We start from the raw sequence: 20041 nt of genomic DNA, 5'->3' as shown, positions 1-20041 counted from the left end.
ACATCGCCGTCTTATTGAAGGTGGATGTGACCTTCATAGTGTCCCTCGACATTTTTCAGAAGTCCATGGAAAATCCACCGAGGGACTAAAAATTTGGGTTATCAAATCGATTCCCAAAGACTTGCCGGAGGGAGAACGATTTTCCAAATTATGTATGCGAGAGACTTTCTGGATCTATACGTTAGATGTTCTCGTTTCTCGAGGGTTAAATGAAGAATTAGACGTGCACACTATCTTATAATTATTATCAGGGTTTTCTGTTGGTCTTTATTTATTATTTTTTCATCACATCATATCAGATGATTTTTTAATATATACACTTTGGCCCTGGTTCTGGTATATAAATCTTTTATACAAACTTTATAAGGTTTACCTACTGAGCAATCAGAAGGCTTATTCCCCTATATATCATACATGTGGTACCGTAGTTGGTAATCCATATAAAAATCCTTTATACAGAAAATATAATTATTAGGATATACATATGTACACCTATATATGGGTTATATCCATCCTCCATTTTCTTATCCAATATATAAGGCTTTTTTACTCCCCCCCCTCCCCCTCCCTCCTTTTATTGTTTCATTTGCTTATATGTTTCTCCATACCACAGCCTGTATAGGTATTATGCATTAGCTCTTAAAATATACCTTTTAAATATGCTTTTTATTAACTTTTTTATTTTTATAATTGTATCGTTTTAAACCTGGAACGTTTTTACATGTTCTTCATAAGCCTTGATGAACCCAGGCTTACCCCTATTTTACATTTATTATATGTTTTGTATTGCCTAATTGTTTGCTATCACTGTGATAAGCGGTTGTCTAGCCCACATACATGTGTATTTAAGGGCAGCCGACCGATCATACTCCACTTCTAAGTTGTTTTTAATCTCTCCCATTGCTACAAAAATGTTTGATTGGTTAGGTTATTGCTCAGTGCTGTGGGCGGTTGCCATCCCCTTACTTCAGCTGTGCCTAATTATCCTCTTGTTCAGCACTACATAAAGCCCCACAGAGACTACGGCACTCTAGCACCTGATGAAAGAGCGCACCGGGTGCAGAGGACCCCGCGCATGCTCAGAAACGCGTCGTGCATGCCGTAACACATCGGACAGATCCCACCATCCCTGTGGGTGAGAGTGCCTCCATCCATCACTCGCAACACGGAACCGCAGATCCTAGTCTTCATGTCTAGTGAGTGTATATCACCTGCCTTGTTATCTGCAATAAATTGTCTGCACTTAGAGCGCTTCTCCCCTCTTCTTTTTGTCTGTACAGATTTTTCCTCCTCATCTGTGGAAGAGCAGCTCAGTGCCCACGGACTTTATCCCTTTTAGGATCATCAACCTATTTATGGTATCCCATTGTCCCCTATTGTATGGTACCATTTTATGCCTATGTCCATTTGCAGCTACAACCTTTTTTATTGCCTGTGTTTTTTTTTTTTTTTTCCCTTCCCTCCCCTCCCCCCCCTCCCTGGATTCAGCTGCTTATTAGTTCTGTTCATCCACCCTTCATATGCTGGAGGTCTTCGTAGCGCTCTGTGTTTTGTTTTTTATGGAGGACTACTGCAGACTGTCAGTGTATCTGTCTGCTCATACCTCGTACGGCAGGCAGATACACACTGAATAGAAGAGACAATTACCTACTAGAGCAGTGTTTCTCAACACCGGTCCTCAGGGCACACTAACAGGCCAGGTTTGCAAGAAAACTGAAATACATCACAGGTGATATAATTTGCTGCTCAGTGATTTCAGTATTCTAGTCTGCATCTCCCCAAGGTAATACCTAAAATCTGGCCTGTTAGTGTGCCTTGAGGACCGGATTTGAGAAACACTTTACTAGAGCACTGGACAGCACCCTGGTAGTTCATTGAGAACTACAAGCCGACAGCCGCAAAGGCTGTCTGTACTTGTAGTTTCCCATTCCCGGACCTCTGTGAATGAATGACGCAGCCAGGCAGGCAGAGCCTCACACAGCCACGTTTTTTTTTTTTAAATAGTGACAGCAAGCAGAGGGGATAAGATCTCCTGCTTGCTGTCACTAGATGCAGCGGATCAGGCACTGGCTGCAGGAGAGGAACATGTTACAAGTTCCACCTTAAAAAGGGGTGGAACATATAACATGTTCCCAAAGGTGAATGGATCCTTTAAAACTAAACTTTTCATAAATGGCAATCTCAGAAAAATCCTTCTGTAAATCCAAATTCTTTAACCACTTAAGCCCCGGAAGATTTTACCCCCTTCCTGACCAGGGGTTATTTTGCGATTCGGCACTGCGTGACTTTAACGGACAATTGCGCGGTCGTGCGACGCTGTACCTAAACGAATTTGACGTCCTTTTTTTCCCACAAACAGAGCTTTCTTTTGGTGGTATTTGATCACCTGTGCGATTTTTTGATCACGCGCTATAAACAAAAAAAGAGCGTCAATTTTGCAAAAATAACAATATTTTTCACATTTTTTTATATGAAATTCCCCCCAAAAAAAAAGTAAAAATCAAAATTTTTTAAAATTTTCGGCCAATTTGTTTTATGCTACATATGTTTGGTAAAAAAAATCGCAAAAAGTGTATTTTGATTGGTTTGCGCAAAAGTTATCGCGTTTACTAACAAAGGGAAAGATTTTTGTCATTTTTGTTGTTTTTTTTTTAACGCGTAATGGCGGCGATCTGCGATTTTTTTTGCGGTACTGCGACATTGGGGCGGACAGATCGGACCCTTGACTGACATTTGTGACACTTTTGGGGTTACCAGTGACATTTCTACAGTAATCAGTGCTATACATATGCACTGTTACTGTAAAAATACACTGGTTGTGAAGGGGTTAACTTTATTTGGAAGGGAGGGGCTGTGTGTATCCCTAGGGGCGTGCTTTCTACTGTGATTGGCTGTGGCTTGAGCTGTAAGGACACTGATCAACGGATCTACATACTAGATCCGTTTTATCAGTGTCTTTACAGCGAGGAGAATGACAGGCAGCTTGTTTACACAAGCTGCCTGACATTCTCCCTCTCCCCCGCCGATCGCCGAGTGACCGGCGGACATCGGGTCCGCTGGTCACGCGCGCGGGGGGGTCCGTGACCACGCGGGAGCGCGCCTCCGGGGGCGCGCGCTCGCTCTCTAGACCCTCACAAGCTAGTGACGTAGCCCTACGTCACTTTGCCTGTGAGGGGCTGACTGCCGACGTAGATCGGCGTTAGGCAGTCGGCAAGTGGTTAAAGGCTAAGTTCACTTTTTCAAGCAGAGTTTCACTTTTCTTAAAAAATAGAAGCCTATATTAATGTATTTTCTGTCTAAACCATCCAAATGTGCTTATCTCTTGCTTACCTCGTCCATGGTAGCCTTGAATATGCATCCTCTTTTTTCAAAGTTTCAAAAGATCTATTCTGAACCCTGACTTCCTGTAGCATCATGTGACCATCCAGGAAGCTTCATATTCCAAAATGCCCTGCCTTACGGCAGCACAGAATAGGAAGTTTTGTACCTCTATGGACCACACTCCCTCATTTCTGGTTTTAGAAAACACTTCAGCACTTGTCTGAACTAAGGTAGTGAAGAGGTTGGCAGGAGTCATCTCCTGGGGAAAGACGACAGGTGTGTAGCACCCTCCTAGGTAGGTGCTAGAAAAACGCATTTGGTGGCTCTTTTCTGTTTATCAGGAGAGCCTGATCTTTTAGTTTAGCCTGTCACATGTTTCTAGGTGTGATTTATTGAGTCCAAGGGAGTCTCCCCACTGTATCCAATAAGGGAGCTTGTTGGACAGTGGAGGAAACCTAACCAGTAGCACACCAGGGTTTATGGCTGTCTCCGTGGGTGGGCATTGCTGCAATGCATCCAGGGATTGGCTATAAATCCGGAAGGAGCATGTGACAGGGAGTCTTTGGCGGGAAGCAGAGTCCAAGGAGGAGGTGGACGGCTGTCTCTCCTCCGGCAGGTGTGAGGAAGGTGGTTCAGGCAGTCAGCCTATTGAACTGGGTATGGAGCTGAGCAGCAGAAGATCCAGAGTGCTGACAATTGGAGCTGCTGGCAGAATCATCTTGGGAAAAACAGTATCGTGAGTACCAGGGGATCTGCATAAGGGTCTGCCTAGGAGAGAGGACCACTCCAGAGAAGTCAGGGGATCAAGGAGCTAGCTCACACAGAGAGTGTAGCAGTGAAAGGGGGTGCCGTGTAGTTTACCCTGAAGATTAGGAACAAAGGGGGTGCCAGGAAGGGCCCTGAAGTTGTTCTTCAGTACAGTACAGTTTACCTCAGAAAGTTCATTCAGTCCTGCGTCACAGCTTGTGACAAACTGAAGCAGCAGCCTAGCCGTGACTAGCCCTACTCAGTGTTACTCAGCATTTTCAAGTCGTCCCAGGCAATTGTGCATAGTGTATAAAGTTGGAGTATCGCACTCATTCCCTTCTTCTATCCAAGTTCCAAATAAAAACACAAAAATAAAGCTACTGGACTGTTTCCTGACGGAGGTAACACACTTGGGAAAATGTCAATCTGTCATGTTGTTGCCAATGGAACCCATAGTTCCCAGGGGAACCCATAATCCAGTGGCGTACCAAGGATGGGGGGCAGGGGGGAGGCCCGCCCCGGGTGCCACGCACTGGGGGGTGTCAGCCGGTGTCCTGCCCGGCGTGTTCCGTATCCCAGTGTGAAGGCAGCTCCTTCAGTCAGCGCTGCGGGGGGGGCGGAGCGGCGGCGGGAATAAGGGGCGGAGCCTCGGCAGGAAAAAGGTGAGTGCCGAAGTGTGTGTGCTGGATAGGAGGGGGATGGGGCAGCTGCATATGAGGAATTCATCTTTCCCTAGCTCCCTGTCCCCTTCAGTGCTCTCCACCACCCTGGTTTTCTCTGCCTGCCCCCCAAGTGCTACCTGTCCCCCCCCCGTGCTCTCCACCCCCTGGTTTTCCTTGCCCACCCCCCAAGTGCTACCTGTCCCCCCCCCCAGTGCTCTCCACTCCCTGGTTTTCCCTGCCCACCCCCCAAGTGCTACCTGTCCCCCCCAGTGCTCTCCACCCCCCTGGTTTTCCCTGCCCACCCCCCAAGTGCTACCTGTCTCCCCCCCCAGTGCTCTCCACCCCCTGGTTTTCCCTGCCCACCCCCAAGTGCTACCTGCCCCCCCCCAGTGCTCTCCACCCCCTGGTTTTCCCTGCCCACCCCCCAAGTGCTACCTGCCCCCCCCAGTGCTCTCCACCCCCTGGTTTTCCCTGCCCACCACCCAAGTGCTACCTGCCCCCCCAGTGCTCTCCACCCCCTGGTTTTCCCTGCCCACCCCCCAAGTGCTACCTGCCCCCCCAGTGCACTCCACCCCCTGGTTTTCCCTGCCCACCCCCCAAGTGCTCCCTGTCCCCCCCCAGTGCTCTCCACCCCCCTGGTTTTCCCTGCCCGCCCCCCAAGTGCTCCCTGTCCCCTTCAGTGCTCTCCACCCCTCCACCCCCCTGGTTTTCCCTGCCCGCCCCCCAAGTGCTACCTGTCCCCCCCAGTGTTCTCCACCCCCCTGGTTTTCCCTGCCCGCCCCCCAAGTGCTACCTGTCCCCCCAGTGCTCTCCACCCCCCTGGTTTTCCCTGCCCACCCCCCAAGTGCTCCCTGTCCCCCCAGTGCTCTCCACCCCCCTGGTTTTCCCTTCCCGCCCCCCACCGTGCCCTTCAGCTCCTCCAGTGCTCTCTGCTTCGCCTGTGCTCTCCGGCCCCCCTAGTGCTCTTCTATCTTCTATCATGTCCTCAGTCTCTGACCATCTCCTGTATCATGTCTGCAGTCTCTGACCATCTCCTGTATCATGTCTGCAGTCTCTGACCATTCACTGTATCATGTCTGCAGTCTCTGAGCATCTTCTGTATCATGTCCTCAGTCTCTGACCACCTCCTGTATCATGTCCTCAGTCTCTGACCATCTCCTGTATCATGTCTGCAGTCTCTCAGCATCTTCTGTATCATGTCTGCAGTCTCTGAGCATCTTCTGTATCATGTCTGCAGTCTCTGACCATCTCCTGTATCATGTCTGCAGTCTCTGACCATCTCCTGTATCATGTCCTCAGTCTCTGACCATCTCCTGTATCATGTCTGCAGTCTCTGACCATCTTCTGTACTATGTCCGCAGTCTCTGACCATCTCCTGTATCATGTCTGCAGTCTCTGACCATCTCCTGTACTATGTCCGCAGTCTTTGACCATCTCCTGTATCATGTCTGCAGTCTCTGACCATCTCCTGTAGTATGACTGCAGTCTCTGACCATCTCCTTTAGCAAGTCTCCAATCTCTTACTCAAACTTAAACACATTGTTAATAATATTAGCTATCTATTTATGCTGAAGGTAGGACTGTGCAGGGGAGTCAGAGAGTGCAAAGGGAGGAACTGTGATTAGAGAGACGGGGGAGGGGGCAGACGGCAAGGGGCACTGTGATGGGGGGCTGTGAAATTTGTGCAATAAATATTCTTGAAAACATTACAAATTTCTGGGGGTGCCAGATATAGGATCTGCCCCGGGTGCCAAATGCTCTAGGTACGCCACTGCCATAATCAGCAGCTCCCAAGGGAGTAGTGCTACATGTGCATGGCATGTTTTATTGAAGTCAGTTGCTGAAAAACGTCCTCACTCTACTAATGGCATACTACAGAATGGATACCAAGAAGACATGGAGGTGTTTCTTATAGAAGAAAGCAGAGACTGAGGTAAAGCCTGCTCCAGAAATTAAGGACAGCTTTTTCTTTTTGTCAACAGGGGTGCATTATTGGTATATTGGTAGATAGGGAAGCTGTACAGTCGTGGCCAAAAGTATTAAGAATGACACAAATATAAATTTTCACAAAGCCAGCTATCTCAGTTTTTATGATGGCAATTTGCATACATTCCAGAAAGTTATGAAGAGTGATCAGATGAATTAAAACAATTGCAAAGTCCCTCTTTGCCATGAAAATTAACTTAATCCCATAAAAAACATTTCCACTGCCTTTGTGAAGAAGGCTTCTGGGCACCCAAGAAAGTTCAGCAAGCGCCAGGACCGTCTCCTACATTTGATTCAGCTGCAGGACCGGGGCACCACCAGTGAAGAACTTGCTCAGAAATGGCAGCAGGCAGGTGTGAGTGCGTCTGCATGCACAGTGAGGCAAAGAGTTTTGGAGGATTGCCTGGTGTTAAGAAGGGCAGCAAAGAAGCCACTTCTCTCCAGGAAAAAGTCAGGGAAAGACTGATGTTCTGCAAAAGGTACAGGGATTGGACTGCTAAGGACTGAGGTAAAGTTGTTTTCTCCGATGATTTATACCTTTCTGATTGTTTGGGGCATCCGTAAAAACCCTTGTCTGGAGAAGAAAAGGTGAGCGCTACCATCAGCCCTGTGTCAAGCCAACAGTAAAGCCTAATGAGACCATTCATGTGTGGGGTTGCTTCACAGCCAAGGAAGTGGGCTCACTCACAATTTTGCCTAAGAACACAGCCATGAATAAAGAATGGTACAAAAACATCCTCCGAGAGCAACTCCTCCCAACCATCCAAGAACAGTTTGGTGATGGACAATCCCTTTTCCGGCATGATGGAACACCTTGCCATAAGGTAAAAGTGATAACTAAGTGCCTTGGGGAACAAAACATCAAAATTGTGGGTCCATGGCTAGGTAACTCCCCAGACCTTAATCCCATTGAGAACTTGTGGTCAATACTTAAGAGGCAGAGGAACAAAAAAAACCTCCACATTTTCCTACAAACTCCAAGCATTGATTGTGTAAGAATGGGCTGCCATCAAGTCAGGATGTGGATTGACAGCATGCCAGGGCAAATTGGCATGCTGTCAATCCACATCCTGAAGGGTCAACACTGCAAATATTGACTCTTTGCATAGACTTAATGTAATTGTCAATAAAAGCTTTTGTAATGTAGCACCCTACAGGTAGGTGCTAGGTAAATGTATAATGGGCTTGTTTGCCTAACAGCAGGGCCATGATTTCTTTTAGTAGGGTGTCATGGTTTCCAGGTGTGTCTGCTGAAGGGGGAGTGTCCCCACTGGCTCTGTGAGAGGCTTCTTATAGGGCAGTGGAGGAAACCCAATCAGGGATACATTCAGGCTTGTAACTACCCCAGAAGGCAGATTGTGCCGCAAGGGATTCTGGGAGTGGGTATAAGTTTGAGGGAGAGCATGACTCATGGTCTTTGGTGGGAAGCAGAGTCCCAGGAGGGAGAGTACGGCTGTCTCTTCTCCTGTCTGAGGAAGCGGATATCTCGGGTGTCACCTGAGAATCCAGAGAGTGCTGAGTTGAGCTGAGGGGATCCGGTGTGCCGAGAACCAGCGGAGAGCGAGAAGGGTCCAGTCCTAGGAAAGCCTACACAGGTCGTGACTTGTGAGTACTGAGGATTGCCCCTGGGGGTCTGCCTGAAGTGTTAGAGGAGACCACACCGGAAGAGGTTCTGGGATCCAGTGTCAGCTAGCTGTAAAGGGGGTACCTAGGTTGAGGACCCTGAAGTGACAGAGGGGGTACATAGTCAGTGGACCCTGAAGAGCTAAAAGTGTAAAGGGGGTGCCTGCAGTTTGGGCCCTGAATGGTACAGAGTACCAGTTGAGATTTGCAGCCATACAGGAATTCACAACAAGCTACCTCAAGTCAGTGCAAGACTGGAGGGAATAGTCAGTGACTTTGTAGTGCAGCAGTGTCAGTATTTCAATACTTCACAGTCCTGAGTCTTCTGGACTTGAAGTCGAGGATTCAGCACTTCTTTCAAGTTACAGTGTGTTCTAAGCATCAGTGAATGTTGGTTAGCACCGGCTGGCATCAAGGCAGCGTTAACAGACATTTTTCTGGATAAAGTCCCAAGTCGTACTTAGTTGAGCCTAAAGGAATATCCCACTAATTCTCTTCTCCCATCCCATAAAACTACAATAAAACAACCAAACAAAGATGCCGGAGTTGTCAGTGTCTCAGTTGTCACACCCAGGGCTCACATGGGCTGGAGAGGTAACCGGTATCAATGGCAGACCCACATCAGGCCACAGGCCTTTAAACCTTGCTACAGACACTTATGAAATGCTTGTTATTATACTTCAGTATATCATAGTAACATCTGACAAAAATATCTAAAAACACTAAAGCAAGAGACTTTGTGAAAATTATTTTTTGTGTCATTCTCAAAACTTTTGGCCACGGCTGTACTTAAAAAAAAAAAAGCTGAACTTAGCCTTTGGAGAAAGGCGGTAAACAGTGATGTGTCACAGAGACCCCCCCACAGTTACTAAGCACAAATAGGCATACATTTAACCCTTTGATCACCCCCAGTATTAACCCCTTCCCTGCCAGTGTCATTTATACAGTAACAGTGCATATTTTTAGCACTGATTATTTTATTAATGTCACGGGTCCCCAAAAAGTGTCAAAAATGTCAGTTAGGGGTCCAATCTGTATGCCGCAGTATCACAGTCCCGCCATCACTAATAAAAACCAAAAAATAATAACAATAAAAAGTCCAAAAATCTATCCCGTAGTTTTTAAACATTATAACTTTTGCACAAACCAATTAAAATACGCTTTTTTTTTTTTTTATTGGGAATGTTTTATAGCAGAAAGTAAAAAATATTGAATTTTTTTCAAAATTGTCGCTATCTTTTTGTTTATAGCGCAAAATCTAAAAACCGCAGAGGTGATCAAATACCACCAAAATAAAGCTCTATTTGTGGGAAAAAAATAATAAAAATGTTTGTTTGGTTACAGTGTTGCATGACTGAGTAATTGTCATTTAAAATGTGAGAGCACTGAAAGCTGAAAATTGGTCTGGGCAGGAAGGGGGTATAAGTGCCCTGTATTGAGGTGGTTAAAAAAAAAAAGAGTATATGAAAAACGTATAATAGGTTACATTAACTGATGTATGCGCTGGGTTATTACAGTATTTGTTATTGCCAGTAATGTTTACAACTTCTTACATTTTAGGATACAACAATCTCCCTTCTGCTTTCTTCAGTTCTAAAGGACCCTAAGTATTTTCGGCACCCAGAAAAGTTTGACCCTGGGCACTTCCTGGATGAACATGGACAGCTTAAGAAAAATGAAGCCTTTGTACCATTCTCTTTTGGTAAAAAAACAAAATGTGATCAATATTGCATTTAAAAAAACGTCTTTTAAAAAATAGCAGTTTGTGCCATACATTTTGCAGTTTATATAAGCCACTGCTGATCCAGTGATATGTCAGAAAAATGCCCCATAAATAAAACAGTGACAGTATGTCTGTAATTGGTCATATTCAACTGGACTTGTTTTGAAATGTTGAAGACATTTCTACCTTCTCCAACTTAAGCCACTTCTTCTTTTCCAGTGAGTGTTAGGAAAATACCCCAGCATTCATACCTAGACCTTAGGGCACCTTAATACAACCACAATGCGATCTGTACATTTTGATTTTCAAATATAAGACAAGATGGGTGAAAGTTGTCCTGTCCTGTGACTAAGGTGTCTTAAAGTGGAGTTCCACCCATTTTTGGAACTTTAGATCTATGTAATCCCCTTTAAAATGGCTTTTACCAATGGAAACTTTTTTTTTTTTTTTTGCTAGTAAATACCTTAATTTTGGCTTTATTCCTCCTCACCTCACTTCCTGGTCCGATCGGCGATGACGTCATTCGGCGATTCGCAGTGTCTGCTGGGATGTATTCTATTCCAGAAATCTCGCAGTAGCTGTATCTGTACTGAGCCGTGCCTGCCCCGCCTCCGCCCAGCCTCCTCTCATTGAGTTGCATTGTATGAATGTATTAAGGCTGTTCTCTGCCCCGCCTCTGCCCCGCCTCCTCTCATTGAGTTGTATTGCAATACAACTCAATGAGAGGAGGCGGGGCGGAGGCGGGGCAGGCACGGCAGGCACGGCTCAGTACAGATACAGCTACTGCGAGATTTCTGGAATTGAATACATCCCAGCAGACACTGCGGATCGCCGAATGACGTCATCGCCGATCGGACCAGGAAGTGAGGAGAGGAGGAATAAAGCCGAAATTAAGGTATTTACTAGCAAAAAAAAAAAAAAAAAGTTTCCATTGGTAAAAGCCATTTTAAAGGGGATTACATACAGCTATGTATTCCAACCTATTAAAAATGGGTGGAACTCCGCTTTAAGTTAATTGATATAAATGCTGGGGTATGTTCCTCACTCCCTGCAACTGAAGAAGGGACTTGCATAAGCTATGAAACGTCTTTAACATTACAAAACAAGTCCAGCCTCATGTGATGAACTACTACAAAATGTATCATGATGACTTGAAAAAATGAGACTCTTCACTGACATACTGACACTTATATTTATTATAGACAGGTCTTTTGTTCAGCTGAACTTGGTGGAACTCAGTTCCACCACCTCTGGCTCAGGCCCTCTGCTCCCTGCTCACTACTATCACCTATGAACAACAGAAGTCTGGCTTCTGTGTTTGTCAGTGACAGTTTGTCTCCCAACGGCTCCCACAGACTGGATCTTCTGAGTGGCACCCACTGAGTGCATGATGGGGACAATGGAGAAGCAGGTGCCCGGGGGGGGGGGGAAGTGCAGATGCCAACACCCCCACTGGATGATCTCCCCACAAGTGAGAGAGGTGGAGCCACCTACAGTGTGTGGGGAGGTACTTGAGTCAACTGGATGCTTCAGCCTAATACAGCAACACAAGTAAGACATGTGGAATATGGTGGAGCTTTTAAGGAGGTGTGGATAAGATGGGGGCAGTGGAGGGAGGGATGGGTTGCATGCAGAGGTCAAAGCTGAAGAGATTTAAAAGTGAGATGTGGATGGGAAATGTAGCAGTAAGCAGCTGTGGAAAAAGGCTAAACTCTGCACTCTGTGTGCAACACACCCCCGAGCTCTGCACTATGCAAGTAATGCACCCTCGAATTCTGCACTCTTTCTGTAAGCCCCTCCTTCCCGAACTCTACACTCCTTGCATTTAATGCGACTTTAGGACTCTCCCACTGTTTGTGAAATTTGACCACACCCACTATTGGATGCTTTTTGGAGTTGATAAAGTTTGGGGGGTCGTGGTTGAGTTCCTGTACCTACTGTATTTTCTGAGAAAAAAAGCCCCGATTATACATAGCACTGATATAGCTATTTATGCCCAGTCTCTACCCTAAAGCAGCTCATCAGAATCTGGAAGGCCCCTTTAACAAAGGGGGCCCTCAGATTCCACCCCTCCCCCTATGAGAATGGGTATCTGGTATATAGTACCCCTACGCATATACCGAAAAAGTGTACAAAAAAATAAACACATGAGACAGTTTTTGACAAGACAAAAATGGTGTCCCCCAATGTAAATCCATCGTCAATCACACCGGCCGCCGACCCAGAAAAAAAAGAAAGCTCCGCTCTCGTTGAACGCTTCCTACTGTTTGACAGTGACATCGCCAGGTGGCCCTGCCCCCTCGTGATGTCACAGACTGTCAAACCGCGGAGCAGGCAGAACACAGGAAGCATTTAACTAGAGCGGAGCTTTTTTATTCTGTTTTCGGGTCAGCGGGCGGCGTGATTAGCAATGGATTTACATTGGGGACACTATATTTTTTTTTTTTTTGAATAAAGGACTTGTTAAAAACTGTGTGCATGTGTTTATTTTTTGTACACGTTTTTGGTGAATGGGTAGGGATACTATAGTATGTACCCAATACCCATTCACATGGGGGGGCGGGATCTGGGGGCTCCCTTGTTAAAGGGGGCTTTCAGATTCCGATAAGCACCCCACCCACAGACCCAGACAACCACAGCCCAGGGTTGTCAGGAAGAGGCCCTTGTCCCTTACCAACAACAAGGTGCTTTGGGGTTGGGGCATTTGACCTCGCATGGTTCAGGGGCGGTGCTCGCTTGCCCCCCCTCCTTTCCTGACCTGCCAGACTGCGTGTCCGGATAAGGGTCTGGTATGGTATGGATTTTGGGGGGACCCTACACCGTTTTTTTTCTTTAACAGCTTGCAGGCCAGCTGCCGTAGTTTTAATGCGGCAGGTCGGCTCTGTCCCCCAAAAAACGTACCTGTACATTGCTTCACGGGACTGCTAGCGGGGACTTGCGCTAGCGCCTATTGGCAACAGGGGGAGCCAATCAGCGGGTCCAGCGGCCGCGATTGTTCCCCATGGAGACAGAATGACATTGATATTGAATTGATATTTAGGAACACAGGTCTCTGTGTTCATGGAGCAAGCCCCGCCCCACAGTTAGAAAGCACCCCCTAGGGACACATTTAACCCTTTGATCACCCCTGGTGTTAACCCCTTCCCTGCCAATGTCATTAGTACAGTAAAAGCCCATATTTTTAGCACTGATTACTGTAGTAATGTCACTGGTCCCCCCCAAAAGTGTCAAAAATATCAGTCAGGGGTCCGATCTGTCCACCGCAATGTCGCAGTCCCGCAAAAAATCGCAGATTGCCGCTATTACTAGTAAAAAAAAAAACAATAAAAATGACATAAATCTTTCCCGTAGTTAGTAGACGCGATACCTTTTGTGCAAACCAATCAAAATACGCTTATTGCGATTTTTTTACCAAAATTATGTAGCAGAAAACAAATTGGCCTAAGATGCAAAAAAATAATTGATTTTTAAATTTTGTTTTTTGAGAATTTCATATAGCAGAATGTGAAAAATATTGTTTTTTTTTTTTTCAAAATTGTCGCTCTTTTTTTGTTTATAGCGCAAAAAAAAAAAAAATTGCATGGGTGATCAAATACCACCAAAAGAAAGCTCTATTTGTGGGAAAAAAGGACATCAATTTTATTTGGGTACAGTGTTGCACGACCGCACAATTGTCCGTTAAAGTAACGCAGTGCTGAATCGCAAAATAGGGCCTGGTCATTAAAGGGGGCAAATCCTTCCGGTCTTAAAGTGGTAAAATGGGATTTGTATGTTTTTTTTTTTTTTTTAGAAATTTAATTTTTGCTGCAGCATGTTTTATTCAAGTTAAAGATGCTCCATCTTACATGCAGACTAAGGGGACCAAACCCAGGCAATATATTTAACCACTCCTTGACCGCCCGCCATGTATTTACATCGCTACTTTGACATTAAATACCGGTGTTATGGTAGCAGATAGCTTCTTTCTCTAAGCGGCCAGTGGTCCTCTTTCACATAAAAGTGGTCCCAGTGGCCAATTCCAGCCTTTTTTTTTTTTTTTGCTTTTAGGTGTGGATGTGAGATCCGCAATTATACGTTGCTACTTTGACATTAAATACCGGGGTTATGGCAGCAGATAGCTGCCATAACATTGGTATTTTTTTACTGGACAGGCAGTCCTCTTTCTTTTAAAAGTGGTCCCAGCAGCGGATTCAATGCTCCCCCCCCCCCCCACCGCTTCCTGGTCGTTTGAGCTGCAGGCATCACCCCAATACCGTTGTTTAGAGCCGACGGTCAGCTCTCTTGTAACAACAACCGGAGCAGCTAAGCAGCCACTCGTTTGTTATTACAAGCAGCAAATAGGAGGAGGAGTTTGGGACTTTAGATGAGGCACGTGACACAAAACTTGATAAGTGGTCAACACATAATAACATATTTATTTTTCATGAACAAATAACATAGCACTTTGAAGTTTGTACATACATAGGTATCGATTGTTTTTTATATATATATATATATATATATATATATATATATATATATATATATATATATTTATACACATACACACGCACCAATATCATATTGCAATTAATATATATATATATATATACATAGATGACATCATAGCACATTGCAGTATATAATATCATGAGCCAATAATACTCCCTGTCATAGGATCAATTAAATTGCAGAAATTACATGGTATGGTCTAAATGAGAGTTAAACCATATAATAGAGACAAACTGCTTCCTAAAAAGTTTAAAAATGTTTTGTGGATGCACTCCACTTCTTCAGGAGCAGATGCATAACATATCTGCAAAAGACATATAAATACCAATATGGTCTAATGTTTAAACCACACATAGGGGAGGGGATAAGAGTGGGAGGAAAAGGATATCCAACCCTAGAATACTTACATATCGGGTAAGGTTCAAACATGCGGTACTGCGAACTGAGGGCTGCCAGGAGTGTCTGTCCAGGGAGCTGTGGTGATAAAGACCCATGGACAGACTGGGCACACATTATTACAAGCAGCGGGAGGGGAGGGGTGTCCCTCTGCCGCTTACCAAGGCTTTCCCACCTTCCAGGATTGGCTTTGATCGAGTCTCAGATGTGGTAACCCAGAAGCAATGTCATGACATCACTTCTGGTTTACTGGAGTCTTAAAGGCGCCAGTTTTAAAAAATTGAAAGTATTAAAAAAATGCCAATCTTGGTGTTTTGAATGTTTTTAACTGCAAAGGAGGGATTTGGGGTCTTACAGACCCCAGATCCCTCCATAAAGAGTACCTGTCACCTGCCTATTACTGTTACAGGGATGCTTACATTCCTTGTGACAGCAATAAAAGTGATAAAAAAAAAAGTTTTAAAGTGCCCCCATCCCCCCGTGCTAGCTTGCAAAGGCAAATGCATGCGTCGGTCCCGAACACATGCAAACTGCGATAGTCCCACGCAGGAAGTATCACCGCGAACGTCAAATCGTAGGCAGTAATTCTTGCACTAGACCTCCTCTGTACATCTAAATTGGTAACCTGTAAAAGCTTTTAAAGCGTCGCCCATGGATAGTAAAATTTACGTTTCTTGTCTCCATTGTGCACAACTTTAAAGTGTGACATGTTTGGTATCTATTTACTGGGCGTGACATCATATTTTATAATTTACAAAAGAAATTGGGTTATTGTATTCACATTTTTTGCCTCAAAATTTAAATGTTTTATTTTTTTTCCCCCAAAAACTGCTGTGCAAATGCCATGTGACATAAAAGTTAGAAAAATATATAATGTTTGGGGGTTCTAATTAATTTCTAGCAAAAAAACAAACAAAAAAAAAACAGATTTTCACATGTAAACAAAAAGTGCCAGAAAAGGCCTGGTCTTCAACTGCTGTGGAAGATGTAAACTACCAGTGACAGAGAGGGGCTGTTTTCCCCCTCCCCATTTAACTATTAAGCAGGTGAAAAGTCCTTTTCACTGGTAATCAATTGATAGTGAGGCAGATGTCAGTAGTGTCCAAGTCTGTGTGACAGTAGGAGGAGGTCACAGCATTCATCAGACCCACATCTAAAAGACATGGAACCCAAAGGGCCCTTGATATAGCTGTACAGTGTACAAAACTGGTATATCCTCACCTGTATCTTACAAGGTGGGGTTGGTGAAGACCAGAGGCATTTCCACTCATAAAAGATTTCCTTTAAGTCCATATATGATGGATATTTTTATAATAGACTTTTCTGTTACCAACAGGGAAGAGAAATTGCCTTGGAGAAGGTCTGGCCAAAATGGAGATCTTCATTTTCCTTACCACCATACTGCAGAAGTTAAATTTGAAGACAAACAGAGATTCAGAAGATATTGAAATAACCCCAGAACCCAACAAAAATGGTGTTGTAGTCAGATCCTACCAAATGTATGTGGAACCACGATGATGACTCCATGGAAGGGATAAAAAAATGGGAGACTTTTTGAATGATAGAATTATGTGTTACATACAGCAAAGTTTTCTTTGTGTCCAATTTTTTTAGAATATGTAATATGGGAATCCATAAAATATACACATAGTACATAAATATATAAGGTCTCCAACAAATACGTATAAGAAAGGTTTTATATGGTGTGTGATAACTAGCTAATATACCAAATAAAGATAAGTGATGTGTTCCTGTGGAAATGTGTTCCCAATGTTGTCAGCAATTTGATGTGTGGAAGGATATGTGCTAATGTAGGCCACAGTCTAGGCTGGCCATATGGAATCTCTGACCTGCTCAGTTATTGGTCTAGAACAGTGGTCTCTGGATGCGGACCTTTGCTTACTTTTATCCAGCCCTTGGGGCAATATTTCATCCACTGACACAAACATTGAGGCATAATTCCCCCCACTGACACCAACAAAGGGGCACAATTCCTCCCCATGACACCAACAATGGAGCACACTTCCTCCCAGTGACACCAGTGATGGGGCACAGTTCCTCCCAGTGACACCAGTGATGGGGCACAGTTTCTCCCAGTGACACCAGGGATGGGGCACACTTCCTCCCAGTGACACCAGTGATGGGGCACACTTCCTCCCAGTGACACCAGTGATGGGGCACACTTCCTCCCAGTAACACCAGTGATGGGGCACACTTCCTCCCAGTAACACCAATAATGGGGCATAATTCTTCCCACCAAATGACACTAAGGATGGGACATAATTCTTCTCACTGACACCAAAGATGGAATTGTTTACCCCCACTGATGTCAGGGCATTTTCTACTTCCAATGGCCACCAATATCCCCCCCCCCCCCCCCCCAAAGTCTAAAGGACAGTAAACTGGCCTTTTGGTTAGAAAGTTTGGAGACCCCTGGTCTAGAACTGTGATTGATTGCAGTAAAATACTAGTAATATCTAAATTCAACTTTCTAAATCTGTTTAGGGGCCTATGCACACTATTGTAAAATTTAAGAATTCTTTTTTTAGTTGTGGATGAGCTGGCGGAGAACTTTTAATACGATATTTTGTCAAAAGTATTGGGACGCCTGCCTTTACATGCACATACATTTTAATGGCATCCCAGTCTTAGTCTGTAGGGTTCAATATTGAGTTGGCGAAACCCTTTGCAGCTATAACAGCTTCAACTCTTCTGGGAAGGCTGTCCACAAGGTTTAGGAGTGTATAGGAATGTTTGACCATTCTTCCAGAAGCACATTTGTGAGGTCAGGCACTGATGTTGGAGAGAAGGCCTGGCTCGCAATCTCTGCTCTAATTTATTCCAAAGGTGTTCTATCAGCTTAGGGTCAGGACTCTGTGCAGGCCAGTCAAGTTCCTCTACCCCATACTCACTCACCTATGTCTTTATGGACTTTGCTTTGTGCACTGATCAAAATCATTTGGTGGAGGGGAGATTATGGTGTGGGATTGTTTTTCAGAGGTTGAGCTTGGCCCCTTAGTTCCAGTGAAGGGAACTCTTAAGGCGTTAGCATACCAAGATATTTTGGACAATTTCATGCTCCCAACTTTGTGGGAACAGTTTGGGGATGGTCCCTTCCTGTTCCAACATGACTGCGCACCAGTGCACAAAGCAAGATACATATAGACATGGATGAGCAAGTTTGGGGTGGAGGAAGTTGACTGGCCAGCAGAGAGTCCTAACCTCAACCCGATAGAACACCTTTGAGATTAATTAGAGTGGAGACTGCGAGCCAGGCCTTCTTGTCCATCATCAGTGCCTAACCTTACAAATGTGCTTCTGGAAGAATGGTCAAACATTCCATAGACACACTCCTAAACCGTGTGAACAGTCTTCCCAGAAGTGTTGAAGCTGTTGTAGCTGCAAAGGGTGGGCCCTATGGACTAAAACTGGGAAGTCATTAATGTGCATGTGCGTGTAAAGGCAGGTGTTCCAATACTTTTGACAATATAGTGTAAATGAGTAAATTCTATGTAGCACCCTCCTAGGTAGGTGCTAGAAAAGAGCATATTGTGGCCCTGTCTGCTTATCAGGGGGGCCTGATCATTCAGCTAGGCTGTCATGTGTTTCACGGTGTGTCTGTTGAGCTTGGGGAGTCTCCCCACTGTATCCAATGAGGGCTCTTGTTGGACAGTGGAGGAAACCTGACCAATAGCACACCAGGGCTTATATTAGTCTCAGTGGGCGGAACCTGCCGCAATGCACCCTGGGATGGGATATAAGTCTGAGGGGAGCACATGACAGAGCGTCTTTGGCGGGAAGCAGAGTCCCAGAAGGAGGGTGACGGCTGTCTCATCTCCTATCAGAGGAAGGAAAGTGTCCTGGGCAGTCGGCCTCGAGGAAGAAGGTTGAGCTTAGCTGCAGAGAGGGATCCATTGTGCTGTGGACCGAGTGGAGCTGCTGGGCAGAAGTTTCCAGAAAAAACAGTATTGTTAATTTCAAGAAACTCCTGTATTTCCCTAGTCAGTCTAGTGCGGCACTCATCATTCTGCAACATGCGTGAGTCACAACGCCATACATACGTCTGGCAGGATCTAGCAGATTCCTCTATGGTTAGCTCCACCACTGCGTGGTCAGACCAGGTGATGTCTGCAACCATAGAGGAAGTCGCCTTGTTCAGAAGGTACATATCCACAATAAACATGTCTATCCGGGAATATGACTGATGCCTCGGAGAGAAGAACGAATAATCCCTCTCCGAGGCATGTTGACACCGCCATACATCAAATAATTTTTCACAGTGAAGAAAGGCCCCCAGTGACTGCTGTCGGTCCCGGGGGGACGCTGATGAGTCCAACCCGGGGTCGACAACAGCGTTGAAGTCCCCACAAAGTAACACATGACCATGCTTAATGTTGTATACTTGCTTAAGAGTTCTCTTCAAGAAGCGGAGTTGGTGTGTATTCGGTGCATACAGTACACAGAGGGTCATCGGCAGTCCGTTGATATCGCATGTTACGACTATGAACCTGCCCTCCGGGTCTAGAACAGTTTTGTGGAGGGTGACCGCCAAAGAGTCCTTGAATGCCAACATGACACCCCTCTTCTTCTCCGTGCAAGAGGCAAGTAGGATTTGGGGAAAGTTCCTGTGGGTGCATTGAGGCCTGTTTCCTTCCTGAAAATGCGTCTCCTGCACCGCCAATATGTCCGCCTTACGGGATATCGCTTCTTTCCACAGGGAACGCCTCTTCGCGGGGTGGTTCAGCCCATTAGCGTTAATGGAGATCAACTTAATGGTCATGAGAGTCCACAAAAGTCCGTTCGCTGAGAATCCCGAGCAGTGATCATAACTTTTATGATTGGTGTGCCATCCTTATTGTCCAAACATGTCGTGGGGGAGGGAAGAGGGGAGAAGGGTGAAGGGGACAAAAAGCCTAAAAAAAGGACTGTCTCGGCAGTCCAAGAGCGGAACTGTCCGCAAAAAAAGCAGTGGGGGGCCAGATAGATTGACTATCGGTGGCCTAGGACAAGATTGTGTGATTTCAGTCGCGAATAGGGCTAGAATGAGCAGAATTCGACCTGGAGAGTCTCTTGCGGGACGCCACCTGCCATT

At 45.3% G+C, this 20041-nt stretch overlaps 1 protein-coding gene across 1 annotated transcript in view; it reads left to right on the top strand.

Annotated features, from left to right (window-relative positions):
- The window catches only part of LOC309559477 (cytochrome P450 2A4-like), a 106139-nt gene extending 89599 nt beyond the window's left edge, over positions 1-16540 (top strand). Inside the window, exons 8-9 of the mRNA XM_082262751.1 lie at positions 9900-10041; positions 16286-16540. Of these exons, the coding sequence (XP_082118877.1) occupies positions 9900-10041; positions 16286-16467 (324 nt within the window). The 3' untranslated portion in view covers positions 16468-16540. The remainder of the gene's footprint in view (positions 1-9899; positions 10042-16285) is intronic.
- The last annotated feature ends 3501 nt before the right edge of the window (positions 16541-20041 follow it).

Source organism: Pelophylax lessonae, assembly GCF_965119305.1.
Source record: "Pelophylax lessonae genome assembly, chromosome: 7".
Taxonomy (NCBI): Eukaryota; Metazoa; Chordata; class Amphibia; order Anura; family Ranidae; genus Pelophylax; species Pelophylax lessonae.
The sequence above is the reverse complement of the archived record's forward strand: the minus strand, read 5'-3'. Positions and strand labels throughout refer to the sequence as shown.